The 19,539-nt window shown below is 33.8% G+C and overlaps 1 protein-coding gene across 1 annotated transcript; it reads right to left on the bottom strand.

Moving 5' to 3' along the window:
* Window positions 1-440: 440 nt before the first annotated feature.
* Window positions 441-3,267, bottom strand: LOC112284736 (plant UBX domain-containing protein 1). The gene is made up of 7 exons (XM_024524872.3): window positions 2,774-3,267; window positions 2,322-2,430; window positions 2,081-2,152; window positions 1,732-1,808; window positions 1,400-1,529; window positions 1,107-1,211; window positions 441-881 (listed from the first exon to the last, which is right to left on the bottom strand). Exons 1-7 carry the CDS (start codon window positions 2,807-2,809, stop codon window positions 685-687), a joined length of 726 nt encoding a protein of 241 aa, XP_024380640.1. The 5' UTR covers window positions 2,810-3,267; the 3' UTR covers window positions 441-684.
* Window positions 3,268-19,539: the final 16,272 nt, after the last annotated feature.

The raw sequence follows: 19,539 nt of genomic DNA on the forward strand, positions 1-19,539 counted from the left end.
AGCATTCCATGGTATCCACCTGAAATGAATGCTTCAACTAGATAGTAGACACTTTAGATACAGTTCCTCGTGTATTTACAGCGACTGTGCCTAAGCAATCAAAACAGCCAATTGATTCACACTACAAAATCCGTGACTCCAACAATATCAAGACAACGTGATGATGATGAATCCAGTAAAAAAATATTTGTGGAATACAACACAACTTCCAAGTTATAACTATTGTCAGTGTCGCAGCTCGAACCTTCTCTGACTACATGCTAGCAGCCTGCAATGACCTGTGGCATTATGCATGAGCATGTCAAGGGTACTCATCCAGAAATAGTACTGCCACCAAAAAAATTACATTCATTAAAACGATTCACCAACTATTCAATCGACACATGAAATTTCAACATTCTGCCAGGACCATACAATTTCTACGAGGGCTACAAAAGATGTGCTCATAAATGGAAACCAACCATGTTAGAAGAAAACGCAATTTCTGAGTCCGTAAATTTGGACTAAAATTCGGTAACTGTCGTAGCTTATAATCTCTATAAATCGAAAATGGGATTTTGCGCTAATGCAACAGTTGTTGAACTACAAAACAAATACGAGACCCAGCAATGCGAAGTAGGTAACCGTCTGCAGACGTGAATATAGGTGCAGAAAAAGTGAATCTGTAGGTTTCCTTATAGATGACTACATCTTCAACCACTTGGGTTTCGACTTAGCGCTTGCGGCGCGTTTGGCAGGTGCTTCTGGTGTTGGAGAGACATCATTGGGATTTTGAAGAGTTTGTAGACCATTATCACTCGGAGCCTCTTGCAATTTGTGCAGGTCACGTAACTCTTGAACTTCTGGTCGAAGGTACGGTCCCTCCAGAGGTATCTCAGCAGCTGCTTCAAAGGATCAGTTTGTCCATCAACATCAAATACATTGTAGACTGATTCACGTAACATTGCATTTCATGATGGCACATTTATGATGCGGGGTTTCGTCACAATACCGTGCAAATCTTAACAATGCACATGCGATTTTTTCTATGTAACCACTGCTCCTAAATTGGATATATTTCAGTCTGGTAGGAGTAGCATTAACTCAAGGAATGGGGAACTCGTTACCTTGAGAAGGAGAATACGAAAAATATACGTTTGCTCCTGGGGTGAAACTGGCATCAATCATATTCTGTTGTAGCACTTTAAGAGGTCGCTTTGGTGGCGTTGTGTCTGCTCAAACAACAGGTTTTGCAATTCAGCTGCCGCAAGGCAAAATGACCAGTCCATCTCATTTTACTCACATCAGAAAAACTGCATCACGTTAACGCATACATAATACTTTAAATTTCATGGCATATTTTCAGAAACCGAATGATATTTGCAATTCAACAAGAAAGGTAGAAGTTTCAGGTGCATACACAGATAAAATGACAAATCTGGTCGAGTAATTGTTTTTCGAACTAGCTCCATGATATCTGCAATTGTCTCCGTTGATTTGAATACAGCCTCCACCACAAAACCATCTGGAAAGTGTACACGAATAGTGGCCTACAAACACAAATCCGTTTATCCAGTTAAGTGTACATTGTCCAAGTTTATTAAAACTCAATCATCTGGTATCTTTATAATTCTGTTTATCTTTATCATCAGAATCTAAATGTTCGCGTACAGGGCTTGTGTATGGTTGAAATCAGACAAGGGTTCTCGAAACTTAAAACAGGAAATTGCACAGAGAGGAGAGGAATTCAACCTTACTTCTCTGAGCCCTCCTTGCTGCCTGCGCTGCCTGTTCCCTATCTCGTATTTTCTTAGTCTTCAAGTGTATCTCTGAAGATGAGGAAGAAATTGTGCATTAATAAAACGTGACAAAAAAAAGTTCCAATCCTTTAATTCTTACTTTATTTACGATCTTTAATTTATGTTTATATTTTTGGTTAAGTTAGAGGGAGGGGAGCCTAGAGAAGTCTAAATAACTTCATCTTGATTAATTATTGAAGAAAAACATAAAATTTGAAAGGGATTGAGTCGCAATGTAAGGGGTAGCTATCACATTACATGTTCATGCTTTAAGGGCTGAGAAGGGTTCGTAGAGCACTAACCTTCCTTCTTATTGGCCTGCAAAGCGGCATAGTCTGCTGCTGTAAACTCGTAAAAATCGTCAGGCAAATCATCTGCAGATAATTAGAAATTTCCCTGTCAATATCGTTTTGACCAGATGTGAGGTGAGCTCGACATGCTCCGTTTCAAGTTCAAAAATTGACAACTAGTATTACGACCCCATCCATGCTCCCCAAGGCATAAAAATAAAAAAATAAAGAAAAGTGTGCAGTCCGATGCCACCTTCAGGGCGACGAGAGTTGCCAGTAGGTTCTGCATCTCGGATGGCTGCAGGAGAAACGTAGACCTTCACCTCCCTCCCCAACACTTTGGCGACCGAATCGATCATCTCCTGAATTTGATTTTTTACGCCAGCGAATATCGATTTTCATGAGAATCGCTCATGAGATTCAAAAATAAGTGTACACAGTGGGCAAAACTTAACATAAAAAGGATCAGTAATCATGAGAGCCACATCACAGGTGACGAGCAACCACAAATTTGGAGAGGATATGTAACAAATGAGGTGAAATACCATTGTCGACAAGGAAAACGAAGACAATGGAGAAGTAAGGAGCAAAAGCAGAGGAAATTGGTAAAGTCTGGATGCGGAATGCAAAATGAAGAATATGATGGAACAGGTGAATCGGATTTAGTATCAGAAACGAAAGAAACACAAGGATGAGACCTATTACCCCAGTATGAGAGGTGTCCAACCTCGACTCCTCCATGGTAGGATTGGGATGGTAATTGATTGATGATGGTAGTGATATGGGTCGCTGCCCTTTAATATGAAAACAAGAAATAAAACAAAGATACCTTGCAAGAACTAAAATGGAGGAGGAGGAGGAGGAGGAGGAAGAGGAGGAAGTAGCAACAGTAACCCAATTTAAAAATCACGTGAAGAGCGGTTGCATTACACGGGTGAACGTGAACCAAACGAACAAAACCCAAATCGAATTCGAACAAGGTGCTTAGATTAGATTAGATTCAGAGGATGATGCCACCACAACCTTGAGGGGGAAACCCTAAAACCCCAGGAACAGCAAAGTGGAGGGAGGAAGGTGGAGGGATGATGATGATGATGATGATGAGTACTGAGTTACAGGAAGAATGAATTGCACTCTTCTACTACAACAATTCTACAACAACAATAACAATACTACAATAACAATACTACTCGATTCTCCTCCTCTCTCTCGCTCTCTTCCAGACTCATTGCTCCTCAAAACCCCTCCCCCCCCCCCCCCCCCCCCCCCTCCCTATCATACCCGGAAAGTAAAATGTATATCTGGTGTCCTATTATGCGGTTCTCAATCCTGTTCCTTCTCTTCCGAGTTTCTTCGTCACCATGCAGTGTTTTTTCTGTTGTTATCCTTGCATTGGAGGGCCTTCGCTTCTAGAGTACAATGTTAAAGCAAGTTATCCACATATAATCACAAGCAATACATTAATGAATCATACTGCAACCATTATAACTAAAAAAATTATAAGCTTTTTTAAATTAATACCACACAAGAACTAAATATAATAACTACAATAATTATTACTTGTACAAAAATAAATAAATTACATACATTAATACATTAAAGAAAATTTTAAAACGCACACATATACATTTGTGTTTCTTTGATAATACAAATTAAAGAATTAATAAATGCAACTACATGAAGACATGAAAAAACGTTTGCCTGCTATAAAAATTCAAATACAAAAATATAAAAAGTGAAAAATCATATATATATATATATATATATATATATATATTCATCTCTTTATATAGCAAACGTTTTTCATTTTTGAAATTTATTTTTCCATCAAAAACTATGTATCTTGTTATTACAAAACACCAAATGCAATATCATGTCATTTCATAGTCCCAAGAAATTATGTATATTATAATTATGAAAACAATATTAAAGAAATCCATAAATCTAAGTAATGTGATTTGGTATTAATGTTGTTATTTGGTCATTGCTATTAATGTTGTTGTTTTGGGCATGTTGTAACAAAAACAGTTATTACTTTTTAATAAATAATAAATTACTTCCACCAATATTAACCAAAGTGTCTTTTAGCACTTTTCAATGCATTTAATATCCTACTAATAAGGATGCGTTCACTAGTGCTCACAGATTGTAACAAGATGGTTACTATATATATATATATATATATATATATTTCGAGTTTGAAAAGAGAAAAAATACTAAATTATAAATGAAGATAATATGTGTAAAAATGGAAAGAAAACAAAAGACAAAACAACATCAAATGTGTATTTTTTTTCTTGGAGGTGTAAGTTAGTTAAAAGTTGTATGATTAAATGGTAATATCAATTGCAATGTTAATGGACATAAATGAAGACATTTCAAAGTGGTTGAAGGATTAGTAATTTATTAATTTTATATTATTTTTCTATAGTATAATTGTGAGAAACAAATTAGGGGCATTAGTATTTTAAACTCTAAGTTCTAATTACCAAACATACTTGTTTGTAGTACTTTAATTCCAAAGATGAATTTAAGTAATATTTTTTTATATTTTTTTAAAAAAATTTATTTATTTAATTATATGGATGTTAAAACAAATCACTATTAGTGTTTTTATACATGTGTTATTTAAAAATAAGCTTCTAACTCTAATAGTGATTTTTTAAAAAAATTAAAAATAATCCTCTTTGTTTTTGTATTATTTATTTTACAAAAGATCCATGTTTTTTATAATTTATGAAATCCATAATAATATTAAATTAAATATATAATAGAAGAAAAAAGCATGTAAAAGTATAATTATAAGGCTACATTTAATTTACCTTTTATTTTTACATGCTTAGATTTAGAGTAGAATATATTTTGTAATAAATATATATATATATATATATATATATATATAAAAATTATAACCTTTCAAATAAAAAAATCAAAATTATTGTTTAAAATTCAATTCATCTTCTTGAAAAAAATCTCTCATAATGTTATTATAAAAATATTTATATTAGATGAATATTTTTTTATATTTTATTATTTTAAAAATAAAGTTTTCAATAAAATTTTATATAAGGCATAAAAGTTAAGTTTATATTGATAGTTCTTGAAGATATGTATTATATTGATTCTTAGTAAAATGTGTGTCATTATTTTCTTGATATTATGTCTATATGAGAGTTCTCTTTTAATAAGTATTTACCAATATGGTATTATAGCTATAAGGTTAAGCCAAAGATTTGTAGTATGTTTGTATTTTGAAGCATTTTTGAAATAAAGTGCTTTGTTCCATTCATTTACAAGACTAGACATTAATTTTTCAAACTTGATCATTGCAGAGATACTTCTTACATTACTTATTACACCTTTTGTATGTTGCAATATAGAAACTCAGATCTTAGTAATATCAAAAGATGCCATTCTATAAGAAGATGTCAAATTGATTAGATCCAAAAATTTCTACTTATAGAAATATATTTTGATTCATGCTACCATATAAGAAAATTTATGGTTCTTACTTAAAGACATTTTTATTAGTTTTTTTAAAGAAAAAATGTGAGAAGATCTTAAGATAGACGACAAGAGAAAGAAATTGTTGTACATTATGACCATGTCAATTAAAGCAGGTGTCTTAAAAAATTTGACAATATTTCAGGATCTAAAGTTATTATAGAACACTTTGAAGGCTACGTTCAAGATCTCTTTTGATATTCAAAAGTTTGAATTTTAGAATAGATTATTTCAAATTAGAATGAGTGAAGGCAATTCTTTTGAACAATACTTTGCTGAATTGCATGGTATTAGTGCAAAATTGGCAACTATAGGAATTACTGTATTTGATGATGATCTTCTAGAAATTGTCATGAAAATAATACATGATAGTTACAACCATTTCATGCAACATTATATTATAGGAAGAAAATTTCTTGGTCTTATTCAACTTCAAAAAAATCTTATGCATAAAGAAAGTGGATGACAAATTAAATTATCAAAAGATGCTTCTATTCTAGAAGCATTATATTTTTGTGTGAGTCAATATAAAAATTAGTCTTAGCAATAATATACTAGAATATCACAAACAATTCTTTGATCCAAATTTACTTCAATGTAAAAAAATGGATAATACAATTATCATAGACCTTCATATCATTGGATTTAAATGTTCTAAGAGTAAATTTTTGATATTTACAAACTAAAAGAAAATAGAAGAATGATGCTATAATAGAACAAGTTGACTTAGGTTCATATCATTGAAAATAAACAACAACCATACGAGCATGAGGAAGACCTAATAAATCAAAATATAGATTTAAATTTAGTAGAAGATGGAAGCACATTCAAAGCTACACATGCAGCATTGGTCACCAAAAGTGACAATTTTGGCTAGTATTTAGATACTGGAGCTTGTAGACATGTTTTAAGATAAAAAAAAATATATTTTGATAGTGTAGAATAAGTTGATAAAAGATACATTTGAATAACAAGTTGTCAAATATAATCTATTTCAACTAGCTAGTAATACAATAAAGAAGGTACCAAATTTTTTTTTTTGAAAGTTGAATAAGAGTAAAATTTCAACTAGCTAGTGGTACAATAAAGAAGGTACCTAAAAATTTACACATCCTTGGAATCTGCAAGAATTTTCTCTTTGTAGGATTATTTATAGATTTAGGCTATATTGCTTACTTTGATGGTATGAGATATATCTTGATAAATAAAAAAATTTATAAGATAATGATAAAAAGAATTAAAAATTCTATAAATAAATTATATTAATTAACAACTAAAGGTACCTCAGTAGAAGTCAATACAACAACTTCATCTTCAAATAATTTTACAAAATCTAGTACTAATGTATAGCCTATATTAACAATTAAATCTTATATATCTTATTCATTAGACTAGCTACATAGATTCTATACATTCTGCTAGTAAATAAATTGTGTAGATCATATCAACTTGGCAAATGAATCAAATAATAATATCTAGATAAGAATTCCTTTAGACCTACTAGAATCCTTGAATTATTACATACTAACATTGTGAAACCAATGCCACTGCCTTCTTTTGGTAAATTTCAATATTTCATGGTTCTATTTGATATTTATAATATGATGGTATAGATGCAATACCTTTAAAAAAAATTAAAAGAAATTGAGCAATTTATAAACTTTGAAAAACTAATCAAAAATCAAATTAGCACAAAGAGGAGTGTACTTTGGTTTCTTTAAGGTAGAATTTTTTTCTCAAAAAACATAATTTACTTTTGCAATTTACTTGATATTTATCAAGAACTTGCAAATATAAAATCTCTCTCTTAAAATAATATAGTTAAATATATAAACAAAATGCTATCTGAAAAGATACATTCTATTTCTATCTAAGTATGACCTCAAATTTTTTCTAAAATAAAGCTATGAATATGGTTGTCTTTTTTATGAATTATTCATCTACCACCACAAATTTAAATCTAAAAATACCGTACTACGGATTTATAGGTAAAAAACCTTCATTCACTCATATTAGAATATTTGGTTTGTAAATTTATATATTATAAAAAAACTCATTTTGCTAACAAACTTTCTATATAATTACATGAAGAGGTGCTTGTTGGATTTGATGAATAAACAAAGGATCATAGATGTTAGGTTTCTAATTGTAATAGGTTAGTGATTTTTAGAGATGATAAATTTGATAAAACTAGAGTGATGAAATGAAATCTTAATACTAGCATAAATCCAACTTCAAATCATATTCCTTCTACAATTCCAATATTGACATCTTCCATTCTTGATTCTTCATCAACTTTATCTACACCTCTATATAATATTGATATGTCAGTTAATAGATTGCCATTAAATACCAAAGATATACTCCCACTCAAAACAACTCAGTCAACTTTACTTATATCTATTGCAGAATAGACGTGTTCTTTTGAACAAAATATGCCACTACAAAGTAGTAATAAAATTCATACTCTTTGTCTCTATATAAATGACAATCTTTAATATATTTGAAGAAAAACTATATTGGATACATGAATCATAATCATGATCTCAATTATATTATATTTGATTGTATTTATTGTTTAACAAGAAAAAAACTTGTTATTATTGATAATTTATCCTCTAATACTAAAGCTATGAAATCTTTGGCTTGACAAGTTGCAATTTAATTCAAAAAAGATAGAATTATTAAAAATTAAATATAAAATCTAATGGATTCTTTATAGATTTCCATAGAATCAGAACCTATTGGATTTTCAAGAAAAAGTTGGAATCAAATGGAAAACTTATGAAATTAAAAATAAGGCTTTTTGCTTGCACATTCTAGCACAAAGAAGGAATCGACTACTCCAAATTTTTTGCTTTAGTTACAAATTGAAAACTAATTCAAACTATATTTGAAATAACAACTTCAACTCAATGGAGATTATACCATTTCAATGTAAAGATCGAATTTTTCAATAACAAAATTTTAAAATCAATATATATATAGTCTAGCTAGAGGTTTTTATTTATTTCAAATTTGCTTAAAAAGTTTATTTGGTACAAAAATCACTCTACAATCCAAAGTAGACTTTTAAAGTTTAATTTTTTAAAATTGATATTTTTTTTTAGAGCCATGGTATAAATCATACTAAAGTAAACTATAGTTTATATTATCAATATGATAATGAGAAGATTATAATTTTTATATTCTATATGGATGATTTATTTTTTATGGATAATAACATAATTTGAATTTACTAGTTGAAGGTATAATTAATAGATAAGTTTGATATGTCTAATTTAGATAAATTTTAGTTCTATCTTGGTATAGAAATCTTATTAATATACTAGGGCCTATTCTTAAGATGAGTGGCTGAATTGACTTACAAGCATAAGGCTTCTAAGTCAATTCATGCACTCACTATGGTAAGTCCATCTTCAAGCTACAAAACATATGCTAAGATACATAAAAAGAACTCTAGATTTTAGAATTCATTATCTCAAAAATAAGAATACAAAGATACATGGATTAATAGATGCTAATTGAAAAGAAGAAGAAAAAAAAAAACTCCAACAACAAAAAATCCTTGACAACATATGTTTTCAAATTAACAAGAAGACTCATTAGTTAGACTTCAAAAAAAATAGTGACAATTACAATATTATCTATAAATGCAAAAAAAAAAAAAAAAAAAAAAAAATAGTTATAGAAAATATCAAGGAGATCATATGGTTAAAAACATTGCTACAAAGAAATGAAGCACAAAAATTGAACTAATTTTGATTTATTGCAATAGTCAAAATACAACTAAATCAACTAAAAATCCAAATATCATGTTAGATCTAAACATATCAAAGTGTAGCATTACTTGATTTGTGAATATAATCATAGATGTGATATACCATTCTATATGTCTATATAAGAATAAATTATAGATATCATGACTACATCTTTCAATTGAGGAAAATTTATCAATTTATAATATTCTTGTCCTTAACAAATTGACAAGAGTGCACTTACAATATCAAAGCTTTGTCTAATCTTGATTAAGAGTGGATTACTCCTTTTTCTTGATAAGACATAAGCATATTAGAAGTTGCGGATTACCCTCTTCTAAACTGATATTGTTCTTAGTATTTTCTTTGTTCTCAAGTCCTCTCTTCTATTTATCTTGAGTGATATTAGACATCTTCTCTTTTCTAAGTATTATCATGGCAGAACTTGCAAAAATGAAGAGTGCAATGGCACAAATACAAGAACAATTGAGAGAGTTAATGCTTACGATGCATCAAGTCAATTTACTACCACTGGGAACAACAAGATTGGCAAGAAGTGAAGATATAGAAATGATTGGAGCTGCTTCAACATCTACACTAAATCATGTTCCTTCTCTTATGGAGGAACGTCCTTCCAATGTAAGAGAACCAAGAATTCTCCTACCCGAGAAGTTTGATGGCACCAGATCAAAGTTTAGAGGATTTATCAATCAAGTACAATTTGTGATTGAACTTCAATCCCAAAGCTATCCAAGTCCAGGATCACAAGTTAGATTCATTAGTATACTTCTTTTAAGTTCAGCATTATCATGATTTTCATCTTTTTTTGAACAACGAGATCCAATATTGGATAATCTAGAGGCTTTTTTGATGGAGTTTTGATCCATGTATGGAGAACATGATGCAATTCATGTTGCAACCAATAAGATCCGTATTTTGCAATGAGATAATCAATCAATAACGTTGTATGCTTCACAATTTTGACAACTTATAACTGATATCAAGTGAGATGATGCTGCTCTTATTAGCTAGTTTCTCCACATATTATAATATGAGGTAAAAAAATTAATGCTCAACTTACCTGATCCTCAAACATTGAGTCAAGCAATTGACTTTGTTGTGAAGTGCGACAATTGTCTTTTTGAATTTCGATTTGAGAACCGTACAAGTAGACCTCACCGTTATTATAATTTAATGGCAACACCAATATCTGTTCAACACATACATTTAGAAGTAGATGATATGCTAATTGATGCGGTATGTTTCAAACCTCTTACTGAGGAAGAAAAGACTCGTCGTCGTCAAAAAGGATTGTACTTATATTTTAGAGAACCTAAGCATACTGCTCAACATTGTCCAAAGAAGCGACGTAACCATAAAATGAAGAGTACGGCGATCAAAGAAGATAGCATGTCAGAAAATAAATTTGACCAACTACAATAGGAACTGTGCGGCTGGAATCTTCTACGACCCCTTGTAAAGGTCCTATCTTCTCCTTAGAACCCTCTCCATGTTTTACGATAAATGTTATTCTAGGACCTAAACATTAGAAGGCCATTGTTTTACTAGATTCAGGAGCCTTAGCATGTTTCTTAGATGAAGAATTTGCTAAAAGACATAGCATATTTTTAGTAAAGAAAACTAAACCTCTTCATGTAGAAGTCATAGATGCTCGTCCGTTCTCTCCAGGAGATGTTACTCTTAAAATCCTTCCTATAGAAATAGTAACTAATGGTCATAGTAGCTTTGTAATATTTTATATCATTAGATCTCCCCCTAATCCAATCATTTTAGGTTTATCATGGCTAAAATAATATAATCCTAAAATAAATTGGACTTCTCGTAGTCTTGACTTTTTTGAAAGTATAACTAAGATCGTAATTAATCATAAGTCTCATATAATTAAACCTATATTTATAGGTGCAAGAGCTTTCTTGCATGCTACAAAAGAAAGATCACCTTGTGTCATTTATGCCACATCTATTTCTATTAGTAGAAAGACTTTAATTGACATTCCAAGCCAATATCAAGATTTTCAAGATGTATCTGAGAAGAAGAATGCAAATACTCTTCCAGAACATCGTTCCTATGACTGCTCAATTGACCTTCAAGAAGGAGTACAACCGCCATTTGGACCAATCTACAATTTATCTCAAAATGAGTTGGCTGAACTTAAGGAGTATATTGAAGAAAATCTAGCCAAGAACTTCATATGCCATTCCAAATCTCTAGAAAGAGCTCGAATATTATTTGTGAAGAAAAAAGACGGATCATTGCAGATGTGTGTTGATCATTGAGGACTCAAAAAAAATACTATAAAAAATAGGTACCCGCTACCTTTGATATCTGGACTCTTTGATCAATCGAATCAAGCTAAGATCTATACAAGAATAGATCTACAAGGAACATTCAAACTGATACGCATCAAAGAAGGAGATAAATAGAAGACTGCGTTTCGAACAAAGTATGGACATTTTGAATACAATGTCATGCCTTTTCGACTTACAAATGTACCATCAACATTCCAACATCTAATGAATGATATCTTTTGGGAGTTTTTAGATGATTTTATTATTTGTTACCTAGACCACATCTTAATCTATCCTATGAATATAGAAGAACATGAACTTCATGTTTGTCATGTATTAAAAAAACTAAGAGATGTGAGACTCTATGCCAAGATAAAAAAGTGTATATTTTACACTACTCAAGTTGACTTTTTAGGATACATTATTTCAAATGATGGACTTATGATGGATCCTAAGAAAGTTCAAACTATTATCGATTGGAAGATCCCAAAAATGGTAAGAGATGTCCAATGCTTTTTGGAATTTGCTAGCTACTATCAAATCTTCATGAAAGACTTCTCTCAAATTGCAGCTCTACTTACATATTTGACTTGTAAAGACAAACTTCAGTAGAATCAAGAAGCTGAAGTAGCATTTGAAGCTTTGAAGATAGCCTTTGTTTTTACACCAATATAGTATCGTGTTGATTTTTTTAAGCCATTTTTTATAGAAACAGATACTTCAGACTTTGCTTTGGATGCCATATTGTCTCAAAAGGGATAAAATGATAAACTTCATTTAATAACTTTTCATTCTAGAAATTTTTCAGTGGCTGAGATCAACTACGAGATCTTCAACAAAGAACTTCTTGCAATTGTGGATTTGTTTTAAGAATGGCGCCATTACCTAGAAGGTCCTTCTAGCCTAGTCATAGTGTATATAAATCACAAGAACCTTAAATATTTTATGTCAACATGTGTTTTGAATTGTCACCAAGCTCATTTGAATATGTCTTTGTCAAGATTCGAATTCAAGATCACTTATCGACTAGGAAAACAACAAGGTTTATCAGATGCACTCTCTAAATGATCTTACTTTGTATCAAAGGAAGGAGATGCTGCTTTTGATCAACAATGGACAATTCTCTTGAAGCTAGAGCATCTTCATCTTTTAAGCAATGAAATCAACATTAACTGTTGATTCAACTTTTATTAAATAAGTTCAATCAAGTATGTCTTTTGATCCTCTTATTCGTGATATTAAGAAAAATCCTTCAAAGTCTCATAATACTTCTAAGTTTGAATTTAAGAACAATCTACTATATTTTGACAGACACCTATATATTCCAGAAGGTGAAGCTCAATTATGTGTTCTTCAAGTTCGTCATGATTTTTCAGCAACATGACATTTTGAATACAATAAAACTTTGGAACTAATATCCAGGGACTTTTGGTGGCCCAAAATGTGAAAGGCAATCAAAATTTTTGTACAATCTTGTGATGTTTGCTCGAGATCAAAAACTCCTCACTATCGACCTTATAGACTTCTTTAGCCATTATCCATTCCAAAATAACCGTGGTCTTTTGTTTCTATGGATTTTATCATGGATCATCCAATCTCAGGTTCTTATGACTCTATATTCGTGATAGTAGATCGTTTTACCAAGATGGCATATTTTGTACCATGTACAAAATCTATTACAGGAAAAAAAATAGCTAAGCTCTTTCTTGACAATATTTATCGCTATCATGGATTATCCAAAGATATTATATCCGATAAGGGATGTCAATTTGTATCAAGATTTTAGTAAATTCTTTTCAAGATTCTAAAAGTGGATATAAAACTATCTTCGACATTCCATCCTCAAACTGATGGACAAGCAGAGGGTATTAATCATGTTTTAGAGTAGTATTTAAGACATATTATTAACTATCAACAAGACGATTGGACAATTCTTTTGCCATTGGGAGAGTTTGCTTACAATAATATGCTACATTCTTCTACAAAATAAACACCTTTTTTTTGTCAATTATGGTTATCATCTACCACTTCATACTTTTAACTTTTCAAAAGTTGATAATCTTCTTGTAAAATATTTGACAATTCATTTGTCAGAGCTACATGCGATGATGAAGGCACAATTAAAAGAAGCTCAAGAACAACAAAAGGTCAATGCGGATGTCTATCAAAAGGAACAACCACCATTCCACATGGGTGATAAGATATGGTTACTTCATCGCAATATCAAGACCACTCGTCTTTGTGACAAGTTGGACTATCAAAGGCTTGGACTCTTTTCTATTTCTGCACAAATCAATCCAGTTGTATATCATTTACACCTACCAGAGTCAATGAAAATCCATCAAGTATTCCACGTGTCTCTTCTTAAACTATATAAGACAATGGACATACCATAAAGAAGACAAGCTCCACCTCCTCCTATAGAAGTGGACAATAATGAAGAGTTCAAAGTGGAAGAAGTCTTAGATATAAGGCGGCGCCAAAATAAATTGGAATATCTTATCCATTGGCGTGGATATGATATTAGTGAATGCACATGGAAGCCAATAAAGAATCTTATAAATGCAACAAAGGCAGTAGAGGCTTTTCATTGACAACATCGATCAAAATCAAGATAAAAACCTTCATTATAAAAGAAACAAGATCTAAGCAAGATAACATTCTACCTTCAATCCTTATTTATAGCTTCTTTGTAGTTGTGACGCATATGAGATGGAGAACCAATAACTAGCGGATTCGACTCAAGAGCCTTTGTTTGCTGACTTGCCGGATAAGACATTATAATTGTCACAACCTTCAAGATGATGCAATCGAGATAAAGAACTTGAAGAATAACATGTTTTTCTGCAAATAGATGGCGAGATACAATGTGTTTGATATCACGACCTTGGAAGGGACTCCCGATGTTTGGTGATTTTATTACAGATAGAAACAATTCTTGACGGTGTTCCAAATGTTTTATTCGAAGGAAGTTATGAAGGCCTCAACAACGATCAAATAACTAGGTGGTCTTCTTGCCTTGGTATGGAATACTACCAATGGTCAAGAGGCCCTATCAATCATCTTCGAAGATAACAAAGATCAGAGTATATTGTGAATACAATTCGTCGCATCATAGATTTTCTCAACATACAAAGACCGCTCTTCATGGAATTTGTCCCTAGAAGGGGGGAGTAATATCATGGACATACGCATGTAAGCCAGTAATTATATGTATAAATAGGTAGAAGTAAGTAAAAGTAGATAAAAGTAAGTTAATTCTATAATATTTGCTATAATAGCTTCCTAGAAGCTTCATAGATGCTGCTTTGACTTTATAGGTGTCTTTAATTGATTTTTTGGATTAGAAACATGGTCAACAAGTTGGCCATGTGCCACACATGTTGTCAGCTTGAAGACCAAGGTAACTATGTGGCCCATATGTAGAAAGACTTGCCTTGTAAGTCAAGGCATGTGTCTCACAAAGTCAACACATATTAGAGGTCCTATAGAATGTCACCACGTAGCCTCTATTTAGATAGTATATATAGAAACAAGAATGAAGTCTTCTTCACTCTTATCAACTCCTTTTTTGCTTCCAGTCTAGTTTCAAGGGTCTCTAATTTTCTTGGCTTTTGGCAATAGCCATTCCAGTTTCTTTCTTAATATACATATCAAGTTATTTCTATTTTTCCATCTTTCTTTGAGAGAAGTCTCACTTGTTTATTTATTTTTATAATGTTCTTCTCTTTGACAAAAATATACAATATGACTAAGGTTTGATTTTATGTCAAATCTCATCTTTCTTGTATAATGCTATGAGAAATTCAAAACATATCATATTTTTGTCCATAGTCCTAAAGTCCAAATATGAAAAACTTCACAAGATTTTTATTTAGTTGAAAGAATAGATAAGCAATCTTATTTGTCAATCTCTTAGTTAGACTTGCGCAACTTTGACCACTCAAAAAAATTGCTACTATATAACTAGGATAATCAGTTCTTATAATATCAAAAGTTTGTTACTCTAACATTGAAGCTATAAACATTGACCACCACTTATTTAATTATTTTAATTACTACAATAATGAAATGAATAATGATTGTTTAACTTTGAATATAACACGTACTTTATAATTACATCTAGCATAAAGAATATTAAAGTAGTCACAACTTTGGTATAATAAGTAGAACTCACAACAAGAAGAGAGAATTCTTTGAATTGTCTATTGATGGATTGAATAAAATAATTTCCTACAAACATGGCAACACAATCACATAATTGTTGCAAGAAAATGAAGTAGGCATAAAACATCAAAAGACATGACTCCTATTGCAAAAATCACATAGCAAAGAAGAAGTTTTCAAATCTCATCTTTGCAAGAACAAACAAAAAACTACATTTTTTGAAAACATTAAATATACTATAGAAATTTGCAACACGATCTTGTGGTGATTTCAACTTTCAAAGTTCAAACAATGAGAAGATCAAATTGCCATAATCTAGAGATGATAATAGGCAAATAGAAGAGGAATAATTGAGCTTGTGTATTTTAAAATATATTATTTTGACAAATTAGCAAGGTGAAAGGACGTGCTAGTGTAAGACCACATTCATGTAATTACTTAGTTACCATTGTCAATAGTTAATAATAGTAATTCAAAGATAAGCATCTAACTATGAAACACTGTCACAAATGATAGTTCCTAAGAATATATATTATATTGATTCTAAGTAAAATGTGTGATTATTTTCTTGCTATCATGTCTATATGAGAGTTTCTTTTGATGAGTATTTACCAACACATTTATGAGATAGGTTAATGCATCAATGCAGTTTTTGTGGCAATAAACCATCTCCTCACATTTGTTCTACATGTGCTTTGTGAATCATGCAAAAGTCCAGGAATGTGTGGCTTTTATAAAGTGTAGTTAATTTACTGATTTGAAGGAAGTGTTGGGTTTGACACAACTAGCATGCTATTGATTGGAAGTTGACCGATGTCTAGCATTCATGTGCAGGAAAGGCATGGCAAGAAAGGGCATACAAACGTATGAAAAGTGAGATGTTTCAAGCAAGAGCACGAGAAGCAGAAGAAAAATAAGAATTCAACATGGGCGAGCAGGGTGCTGCATGTGCTTTCTAGGATTGGCAGCGCAACAGCGAAAGGGGGCAATGGAGGAAGGACAGGGACTGGCACCTCCAATTTTTCAAACCCACCAGAAGCCACGTGACTAGCTCAGCAGCAGCAGCTAGAGGCTGATTGATGCAGGAAGGAAGGAAGGGCTTTATGGGTGCCATAGTTGACCATGAGCACCACCCCCACGGGTACACGGGGAGGATAGGGGAGTGGCCGTCAATCAGGAAGGGGGGAAGAGGGCGAGAGAGAGCGAGAGTGAGAGAGTGAGTTGGGTCCTGCCCTTTCTCCCCTTTATCTCCGGAAGGGGGAGACTAGCACGCTGCCTCCGCCACGCCCTGCGCTCTGACTCCGCGGAGGACTCGTCGCAGACTAGCTCATCGCCGCCCATCCTGCGAGGAACACCAGCAGGATCTCGCCCCACTCCCTCATGCTCATGCTGACGTTGGAATCGCACTGCTGCCTCGTTCCCCGAGAGGCGAGGCAACCCCAGTCCCTCCGTACCCCTATCCACCTGTTGGCTCTACTTTACATATGGCCATGTTGCAGAAGCTGGATGCACCAAACCAATACTGACAAACGCTGTTCTATTCTACTGAATTCATCTTCTGCACTACGCCTGTGCGCCTTCGCTTCCATCTTCTGCACTCCACGACACACAACACCACTGTTTCCAACAATTAATTTTTCCTGTTGCTCTTCCTCCTCCTCCCCTTCATTAGTGCTGTATGTTTCGAGAGCTCCTTTCAGTCCTGTCAACTTATCACTCTGAAAAGGGTGGTTCTGAGCCTTCTATTCAGTATGGTACTATGCTGGTGCTAGATGGGATCATAGAGTCATCTAGTTATCGCGATTCAGTTTGACCACGAAGAAATTCCATTCTGAGCGTTTGAGTCATATTCCGTCCACGAAGCATCTGCTCTGAAGAGTTTGGGAGGTGACTTAGCTTGTAGCGTGGCGCTTTGGTAGCCCTGACTCGCGTTGTGTGTAGATGAAGGGATGCACGCGATCACTGAGGGTAGTTTAGAGAGGTCGATTCAAGAACGGGATTGTGCAGATGGGAAACGCGGCGATGGTGTGCGCTGGGCGGGGCGATCGGGATGCCGTGACGGTTCTGCGGGCGGATGGCAAGGTGTTATCATTTTACTCTAGGGTGGCCGTGGTGGACCTTATCTTGGACCATCCCAACCACTTCGTCTGCCGCTTGTTGATGCCGAAGCAGCAGGCCAAGATTCTGCCAATGCATACTGTGCTAGAGCCCAGGGAAGTGTACTTACTGCTCCCGATCCCTTGTAACAGCCACGGGGGAGGCGACAGTGAGGTGGAGGAGAGGGCGGAGGATTACTCCGATTCATCGTCGTTGCTGCATAGAGAGCCGCCTCGTCAGGCGGTTCAGGGCACAGTGAGCATGAAGTTTGTGATCTCAACAGAGCAGTTCACCAAGATCATGTCAGGGTCCATCAAGGAGGGGCGGCTGAAGAAGAGCAAGGGACAGGGCACGGCGAAAAAGCGGAATAGGTCAAGGAGTAAGGAGGCCAGCATGAAGGGGCCGCACACGCATTGGCGACCAGCCCTGTCCAGCATCCAGGAAGTGGCGGCGAACTGAATCCGGTCCCTGAAGGTGCAAATGCGCGCAAGCGTCAGCCACCAAAAGCGGAAACCGAAGCAAGAGAAGTGTCCTGGTGGAGCAGGGAAAGCAGAGCGAGTGCGAGCGAGAGAGAGAGGAATGCGTCCCCTATCCCCGCGTCCCCCACCCGGTGGGTGTGACCGTGCCATGTGCATGACCTGCACTACTGCTGCTGTTGCTGCCGTGAGAGGCCATCCATCCATCCATAAATTCATCCATCGCGGTTGCACCTCTCTCTCTCTCTCTCGCTGGAGCTGGTCCAGTAGTGGTTTTTGAGTCAGGATGAATCGATCTCTTCCTTCCTTCCAACATACATACAGACTGCTTCCCATACACAACAATACTACTCTTCCTCCTCCTCCTCTTGCTCTTTGGTACATGTGTATATACATCTATGCATACATCTTTTCTGTGATGCAAAATAAATAAAAATTTAAAAAAAAAAACAATTCACTGTTTATCGCAATGTGTTCTTCCTTTTTTGACATATTTTTAGAACTTTAAATTCTTGTAGAAAAACAGGTTTAAGTTATTACTTATTTCTTATTAGATACCACAAGGTTCTTGGAGCTGTGATCTCTATACCGATAGTAGATTATTTCAAATCTAGTATGAAAATCAAAAGAATAATAATATTTTTACTATAATATACATCTAGACATTTAGATGAATTAACACAAATATAGAAAAATATATATTAATTTATAAAATAAGATATAGGAAATTTTGATATGTACAAGCGACAAAGAATGACAACCTCTCTATTTTTAAGTTTGCAGTGCACAAAAAGTTATTCTCTAATTTAGATCGTTATGCTGTAACCATAGAAATATCATAGATAGGAAGATCATTTAGATTTTCCACCTAACCTTAGCCTCATGAATAGAGTTCTTACAAACATGCCGTTATTTGTTCTTCTTTACATGTTCCTCTTTTCAAAACACTGAGAATTGATGGGGGGTCATGACATGAGTTGGAGTGGGTGCGGGGACTTTTCCTCGGGATAGAAAGACGGGAGTGCGCTGAGGTGGCGCTGACAAGGCGAATGCAGGGGGAGAGGAGCTGCAGACGTGGCAGTGCGGTGGAGGATAACTCCTTTTGCGCATCATCAAGTCTGCGTCGTCGTCCTCGTCGCCGTCGTCGTCACGGGACGATG

The sequence above is a fragment of the Physcomitrium patens genome, chromosome 7 (assembly GCF_059467195.1).
Source record: "Physcomitrium patens ecotype Gransden chromosome 7, ASM5946719v1, whole genome shotgun sequence".
Classification (NCBI taxonomy): Eukaryota; Viridiplantae; Streptophyta; class Bryopsida; order Funariales; family Funariaceae; genus Physcomitrium; species Physcomitrium patens.

Coding starts and splice junctions, on each gene's coding strand:
- LOC112284736 (XM_024524872.3), bottom strand. CDS start 2,809: ATGGAGGAGTCGAGGTTGGACACCTCTCATACTGGG. Junction 1,809..2,080: donor GCAGGCCAATAAGAAGGAAG/GTTAGTGCTCTA, acceptor CCTCATCTTCAG/AGATACACTTGAAGACTAAG. Junction 882..1,106: donor TTCGTATTCTCCTTCTCAAG/GTAACGAGTTCC, acceptor CCTTTGAAGCAG/CTGCTGAGATACCTCTGGAG.